Source organism: Quercus lobata, chromosome 11 (assembly GCF_001633185.2).
Source record: "Quercus lobata isolate SW786 chromosome 11, ValleyOak3.0 Primary Assembly, whole genome shotgun sequence".
NCBI lineage: Eukaryota > Viridiplantae > Streptophyta > Magnoliopsida > Fagales > Fagaceae > Quercus > Quercus lobata.
Genome location: NC_044914.1, coordinates 10,640,061 through 10,648,147, shown reverse-complemented (window position 1 = coordinate 10,648,147; position 8,087 = coordinate 10,640,061). Strand labels below are relative to the sequence as shown.

Here is an 8,087-nt window from a genome sequence, read left to right as displayed (position 1 = left end):
GAATCTCTATACGAAGTAGAGCATAAGTGTGCTAGTGACAAATTTAACTCGAAGGATCAAAGCCACTCAAGAAGAGAGTGCCAAAAGCCCGTTGGAAGCCTTAAGCATACCCAGTCTTTACTCTCTTTTAAGTGTCTTTAATGATTTTTTTCTTCCTATGTGTGTTTAGCCCAAAGACCAAAGCCTCTTTTCTATAGTTGAGAAATGGGTGCAAAATCCACTCCGCAATAGTATCGGACTAGGGTTTTTCACATATTCCCATTTTTCTTCAAAAACTTCCTTTATAAGGTTCTCTAATGTGTATGCAAGGATTAACCCTGTGTGCAAGACCTTGAGACTATGTACGTAGGGATGAGGCACGTGTACGCAGGGGTAGGGCTTTTTGAAATATTTTGTGCAACCATACATGTTACTTGCTTGATACTTACTCCCTTCAATGTTGTCATTGAGGACTAGGGGCTTTAGTTGTAGAAGTTAAAATGAGGTATTTACAACCCAAAAAAAAAAAAAAACCTTTTAAATTGTGGTAATAGTGGCGGTGAAGAGACATGCATTGTAACTTGGTTAAGAATCAAGTGCAACCAGCGACCCACTACTGTTCACGGCAATGTAATTGCACATTGTTCTTTTATATCTAAACAATGACATTAATAATTCAAACTTTGTATGGTTGGTTTTAAGCAAATACCAATATCTTAATCCAAAGACAACTAAAAAACTACAAGAAAATTATTCAGTCAATATTCATGAAATGTATCAACTTGACACTTTCTCCGGTCATATAAACGGCGAATTCTACTGTACTTTAAATTAGTAGGACCACCTTCTCAAAAAACAGAATAGTAGGACCTACTATGAGAACCAACGTATGGGTTGGGGTTGAACTTGGATGTTGTAACCCTAATGTTGGGAAGTTGCAAGACTTAAAAAAGGAAGATGTGGCAAAGTGGCAAAGTGGGTAGATAAGGAAGACAATAGGGGGGGTGTTTTAGTAAATTCAGTTGATTAATAAACAAAGAAAAACCTCGCAGAGTCCCACTCACTTCCACATCCCCTACTTAATATTATATGTCTCGTCTTATTGCCCCCCATCTCTCACTGTTGGTCTTCTTCTTCTTCTCCTTCTCCTTCTTCTTCTTCTTCTCTATTTTGTTGTTTTCTCTTCTGGGTGTACTCTCTCTATTCCTCTATCTCTGCCATTGTTTCATAAATTTAATGAGCGAATGACTACATCATTATCTGATTGATGATTTTCATTGTCAACAACTTACATACATACATGTTCCAAAAAGCTGATTCAGTGAGTAGTTGAAGGATCAATCAAGGAACTTGTCTCAGCAATATTCATTCTCTGTGTTACATATATTACACATATAATGATGAGGTCTGCCTCCAGATTTCCCTTCCTCTTCCTCTTCCTCTGTTTCTCTCTGTTCATATAACAACAAGTACCACAATATATGGCCATTGCTTGAGGCTTTTTGATATGAATTAAAGTTTCTTTCTTTCCTTTTTGTTTTTTTGGTTTTTGGTTCTTGTTTTTCCTTTACCTTTTGTATCTTTTATCTGATTGTGAAATGGGTTCGTGGATCCTGTTGTTCCTGACAATTGACTGAGGTGTATTTTGCTGCTTTTGCTTTGTTGGTTTGAATGTTGTCCGAGATCGGCCTGTTTTTTTGATGAAAATGGTTGCCCAAGGATCAATGCCTCAGATTCTATGGGAAAGAAATCATGGGTTGGAATCTAAGTTGATTCTTTTTTTTGATTTTCTTCAATGAATGCAAAGATTTTCACTTTCATAAAGCACAAGGAGGACCCTCTCAATCTCTCTCACAGTCTGTGTGAGCGTGGATTGGATTCACGGAGATGCCAATCAGATTGAGACTGAGAGTCATAGCTGATCCAAGAAGGTCTCTTTGTTGGATTTTGTTGCAAGAGGATTCATTGTGGCCTTATGTCCCCATATGAATATCCATCCCAAGATGTTATTATTAGTTTCGAGTCTATCATGTTTTACTAAAATTGTTAAAAGTCTGGCAATTTCTTATGCAAATTAGTGTTGGGTGCTTTCTTTACCTTAATATTCTTCTTAAGCCGAATGTTGAATTGAATGGTTGCCAAAATACAGTTTACAGCAATTGAGTAGTAGTTGGGAATGGCAAATTTGCTGTCTTTGTTATTTCCAAACGCTATGCCATCAGATCTTGTTATAAACACTTGTTTTTGTGATGAATTGGAATGTGTCTGCTTCTATTTGGGTTTGATTTTAGTACATTTCTGTAATATTCTGATGCTATTTTATTTGTTTGGTTTGACAGATATCAGAGAGTCAGCCCAGATTGTCTTCCTTTGAGCAATGGAAAAAAGACCAACATCAATGGCAGAATTCTACAAACTAATAACGGTACTAGTACAAAAGCAGCAATTGTGAGTAGCAGCACTACTAGTTGTTCAACTCTGGATGGCAAAGGATTTAGATTCAGATCCCCATCAAGAACCCAAGACCATCCTAGCCATCATATTGAGGCTTCAACTGCAACACCCACTTCTCCTCAATCAGAGAACAACCATGATTCTCCACCACCACCAAAGAACCAACAGACCCCAAGTCCCAGTGCTAGCCCCAGCAACTGTGGAGGTACTGGTGCTTGTGGAGGTGATATGCTTTTGCAGTGGGGGCAAAGAAAGAAAGCAAGGGTCTCAAGGGCTGAGATCCGAGCTCTCACTGATGACTCATCATCTTCATCCTCAGCTGCTATCAAGGCTCAGAGAAAATCTTCCTCCACAAGTATGCCACCACCTCCACCTCCTCTTCCTTCCGCTTCTGCTTCTAATGCCAGCAGACCCAGAAGGGAAGCTTCTGCCTTTCTTTCGAACAGGTATTAGTATTACCTTTCTTCTGGACTCTTCTTCTTCTTCTTCTTCTTGTTTGTTCCTCTCTCTTTTTTCTTTTTATCTCTTTTTGTTTTCTTTTTCCAATATGTATATAATGCATATTTATTAGTTAAGATTATTTGTGGATCTTGTCACCTCTATTACTGCTAGTCTTGGTGTTTGTAGTTCTTTTTTAAAAAAAATAGTCCATTATTCATGCTATGCTTTTATATAGGATTGTTCATTAGTTTGATTTAAAAGATTGAGTCTTTTTTATTTTTTGGGTGCTTTATGTGAGAAATTTTGAATTTTGATGGAATCATATGTTTGCTTGCTTTGTTCATTTTGCTCCAGGATCTGAGAAACTATGTTGCTGTTGTTAATGTTATTGTTATTGTTTCTGCTTCTATTCAATCTTATTCTTTACTAGTAGTTGAAAAGAACACACTTTAGCTAATTTACCTTTGTACCCCTCAAAAGATGGGGCTTGGAGAAATCTCTAACATCTTTTATCAGCTTTCTTTCTTTAGTGGGTATCCAAGAAGTCCAATCCTTAGTCCTCCCCCTTCCCCTGTAGTTTTTCTTTGCTTTCCAATATTTTTTTTCTTGACTAAATGTTAATGGGGTTTTAGGGTATCACCCATTAATCCCCTTTTATGTTCTACCTGCCTCTTGTGATTATTAAGACAGATCATTGCTTTGAGCCCCATCAGGGTCCTCCCAGTCCTCATCTTTAAACTTGAAAGGACACCATCTCTTTGAAAATCGTTTTCCTTGCTTTTTCTCTATTGGAATTTGTACTGTTTATAAAAAAATTTATCTGAACTTTTTTTTTTTTTTGGCAATTACCATGATATGGAGTAGTCTTTAGTCTTTAGTTTAGCATGATTATATGCACTTCTGTCTTTTCTGTTGTCTTCCTTTCCATTTATCTGGTCTTATAAAGTTCCACAACTTGATCTACTCTCCAAGTCCAAGCCAAAAAGTTTTAGACTTCATCATCATTTTTTGGCCATGCTCAGGAACTTAGATGAGAGATCTGGTTGTGGTGGAAATGGATCACCATCAAGAAACGGTACTAGCAGTAGCAGCAGGGTCATCTCTAGATCTATGGTAGCTGGGAAACGATCTCCTCCTCCTGAAAAACTTGATAGAAAGATGTCTTCGGCAAAAGATGATAATAAGCCAAATGGGTCCTCTTTACTAGCCACTGATCGAATGAACCATGTTGATTCTGCTTCTCCTCATCAAGCATCACAACCAGAACAGGAAGCTGCTGGGGCCACTAACACTGCTGCTCCACTGGCTGGAGGAGCAGGAGAAAAGTTGAATGCTGAAGTGATTGAGTGGCCTAGAATTTACGTTGCTCTCTCAAGGAAGGAAAAAGAAGATGATTTCCTTGCAATGAAAGGCACAAAGCTCCCTCAAAGACCCAAGAAAAGAGCCAAGAACATTGATAAAGCTCTACAGGTATACATAGAAACATACAAACAAACAAACAATAATAATAATAATAATCTAATCTAATCTGTTTTTATTTTGAGTGGCTATCTTTTGTTTGTTGCTTACCATTCCAAAATTTATTTTGTCCATATATTATATATATATATATATATATATAATCTTGTTTATTGGTTAGATAAGAAAAATAATTTGTGGGTTACTGTGCTTTTTGGCAGTATTGTTTTCCAGGGATGTGGCTATCTGACTTGACAAGGAATCGATATGAGGTTAGGGAGAAGAAAAATGTGAAGAAGGTATAGATGCCCTTTCTTGGTTGTATTCCTCCTTTGCTTTTGTTTGGCCCATAGTTATTTACCAAAAGTTCTTTTTACAAATTATATTTATAAAAAATTTGTTTAAAATTTTCAAATTGAGGGGTATTTTAGTTACTATGCAATTACTGCTTTAAACTTTAGATGCATAGACCTTGAGGGGTAATTTAGTTACAATTGTTCTTGGATTCTCATTTAGGCATTGAAGTCCTTACAATGAGGGGGTATTAGATACCATTCCTCCCTCCGATCATAAACTAATAATTCTAATTACAATTTGGGCTGATTGATTTTCATTGACCTATTCTGCACAATCATTTACTTTGAGTTTATAAAAATAAAAAATAAAATATCTCATTCTTGACAATCACGTGCTTGACTTTTTGTGTTTCTTTCCATCCACTTTCCTTGATGGAAATTCCATTTACTTTTATTTATTTATTTATTTCATTTCAAAATGCTTTTGTAAATCAACCTTTCATAATTTATTAACTAAAAAAAAAAAACCCAACTCTTTATTGAAGAGAAGCAATATGGGCAAAGTGGTGGTACAGTTAGCTAGCGTTTAAGAATTGTGGTGCTGTTTTTAAGGCATAATCTTAATATGATTTTGTTCTTATATTATTGAAAAAGTGGCTTGGATTAAATGTCTTTATATTATTATAAATTAAAAAAAAAAAAAATTGTAGCAGAGACTAAGACAATTTTGTGTTTTTTGCTTCTTGTGGATGGCATATGCAGCAAAAGCGAAGGGGTTTGAAAGGAATGGAGAGCTTGGACAGTGAATCTGAGTAGTAGTGAAATTTTTTATTCAATTCTGCTTGAGAAAAAGTTTTGGGGGGCCTTCTCAAGTCTCAACAAAGCTGGTGCCTGTTTGTTGGTTTATAGTTGGTGGGGTAGGGTCCACCAACCACTTTTTGCAATTCACCTGCCCCCATACTTATGTATCACTGAGTTACTGTTAATGATATCATCCTAGAGGTTGAGGAACAGGAAAGAATGAATTAGAGAGAAAAAAAAGAAAAGAGAAGAAAAGAAAAGGTGACATCTTAATTTTCTGGTAGATCAGATGTCATAATATTTTGATCCTGGTTGCCTATAAAAAGACAGTAATTTCATGAGTAGCTCTAAGACCACAGCTTTTACCATTTTTTTTTTTTTACTACAACTAGTCTGTGTAATAGTATGTCCAATCATTTTCACATAAACTTACTTTGAAACTCTACTAAAACTAGTACAAAAAAGTGTGGTCTTAGATTTTTTTTTTTTTTCCCCAATTTTATAAGAATACATGTATGAATAGAAATGGATTTCCCATTTTTGGCTTCCATCATGTGTGTGATCTTTCTTTTCTTTCTTTTTTTATCATTTTATTTTTAAACACTTTAATTATTTATTAGAAAAGATAAAAGAATACGTGATTGGTTGTGATCAATGAAGCATAAGGTAGAGCATAAAATACACATACACACATTTATAACCAATAAAATCTTGGCCCACAGTGTTAGAGCATTAACATTAGTTGTATTAAAAAATGTACAATTCACCCACATAAGATATTCTGTACAACACATTAAAATAACCTGAAAAACTACTACATGCAAAACCAACCACAACCATTGCCCACAACCCACTCCCACTAGATCTGAACACCAACTACAACCACAACCCACCACCATTGCAAACCCCAAATCAACCATCATTGTCCATCGTAACCAAACCCCAAATTCATCTAACCACGGTTGACCACCATAACAAATACCCAAAATCAACTTAACCACCCCCCTTTGCCATACCACAACCACCAAAATCAGCCCACAATTGCCATAGTCCACCAAAATTAGCCCATCATAATCCATCAAAATCAACCCAAAACCACAAAAAAAATTTTAAATAAAATAAAAATTTCACAATTTGTGAACAATACTGTTCCAAATTTGGTACAGTACTGTTCACCTATGCTAAAAGTTTTAGAATTTGAAACATGTGATGTGGGAGTTTTTTTGGTGTATAATATGCCAAATGCCAAATATTTGGCATTCGGCACACCTGATGTTAGTGCTCATTTTATGTTCCACTCCCGTAAGTTAAAGTCTTAACTTTTTTTTTTTTTATTGGCATAAAAAAAAACTTTTTATTTTATTTTTATTACCTATATAGTAATTATTTAAAAAAATATACATAACATATTATAATTGAAAAAATATAAAATAAAATATTAAGAGTTGGATGGAAAGTCAATTATTTATAATAGTAACATGGAACTTATTGTGTATTTAAGGTTCATGAATGTGAATTTTATACGCATAGAAATGAAAAAATATAGTACAAAGAGAAAACAAAAATTGTTGGGAACAAATTATAAAGAAGAAATTAAAACATATAGGGAGTGCATTGTTTATGAAATAAATAAATTCACTTTTTGGTTTAAGAAAATGTAATTTTTTATAGATAAAAATCTAACTTTTGAGTTAGCTAGAGAAAGAATATAGGGACAAATGGAGCGGTGACTCGAGGTTTTAGTCTTTTCTTTGTCAGACATAAGAGCTTAACTCAGATCGTGTGACGTGGGTTCTAAGTACTAACTCACGTGCGGAACCCACCACGCCACCAGTTGTTTTCTTTTTCTTTTCTTTTTTTTTAAACTGCCACCAGTTGTTTTCAAAATTCAAAAATCTTTTCTTTTTTTTTTGTCATTTGTTTTGCGTTAAATTCTTTCACGCTCATCTCGTGTACAAAACTGCCCCTGTTCTGTTTTTCTTTTTCTTCCTCATCAATGACATTGACAATGACAAATAGCTGTTTAACCTTTTTATTTTTGAACCCTCTAACATTTTAGCATTCATTATTTTTGGGCTATGCCAAATGCTAAATATAACACATAAAAAAACCTACTTTCTTACTTTTTCTACTTAATATAGCATTTGATAATACACCATACATCAAATGTTATATTTTAATATAGCTGTTTAACTTTTTTATAGCACATTGTAAAAAAAAATTTGGGATTTGGCACATCTCATGAAGTATGGTTTTAGTGTGCTAAATACTACAAATTTAGCATTTGATACACTAGATGCTAATGCTTAGAATTTGTATTTTTAAAAAAAAAATACTCATTTTACACTCTAAAAAATGACTTATGAATTTTAACAACTCATTTAACAATACACATTTCTTATTTTAACATACAACTCACACACACACACACACGTGTGTGCGGGTGCACACACACACTTGTGAAATACAAAAATCTCAAGAGTTCTCAAATCCACATTTTTTTTTTTTGGGTGAAAAAGAGCTTCATTACAAACTAAGCAGCAACAATACAAACAAAATAGACCCTATTACAAAACAACCCATTGAGGTCATCCTCAAAAACATCTATAAGGTCCACAAGCGAACTATCAAAGGTAGAAAAATCAGTATCAAGACAAA

General features: G+C 34.5%; 1 protein-coding gene across 2 annotated transcripts; it reads left to right on the top strand.

Annotated features, from left to right (window-relative positions):
- Positions 1–1,055: 1,055 nt before the first annotated feature.
- LOC115968712 (putative protein TPRXL) lies at positions 1,056–5,773 on the top strand. Of its 2 annotated transcripts, none has more exons than XM_031088195.1 (5): positions 1,056–1,384; positions 2,319–2,879; positions 3,897–4,344; positions 4,554–4,631; positions 5,391–5,773. In XM_031088195.1, exons 1-5 carry the CDS (start codon positions 1,377–1,379, stop codon positions 5,442–5,444), a joined length of 1,149 nt encoding a protein of 382 aa, XP_030944055.1. In that variant the 5' UTR covers positions 1,056–1,376; the 3' UTR covers positions 5,445–5,773. The 2 variants fall into 2 exon arrangements, with proteins under 2 accessions (XP_030944055.1, XP_030944054.1); XM_031088194.1 differs by lacking the exon at positions 1,056–1,384 and adding an exon at positions 1,503–1,910.
- Positions 5,774–8,087: the final 2,314 nt, after the last annotated feature.

Coding starts and splice junctions, on each gene's coding strand:
- LOC115968712 (XM_031088194.1), top strand. CDS start 1,867: ATGCCAATCAGATTGAGACTGAGAGTCATAGCTGATCCAAGAAG. Junction 1,911..2,318: donor GTCATAGCTGATCCAAGAAG/GTCTCTTTGTTG, acceptor TTGGTTTGACAG/ATATCAGAGAGTCAGCCCAG. Junction 2,880..3,896: donor TCTGCCTTTCTTTCGAACAG/GTATTAGTATTA, acceptor GGCCATGCTCAG/GAACTTAGATGAGAGATCTG.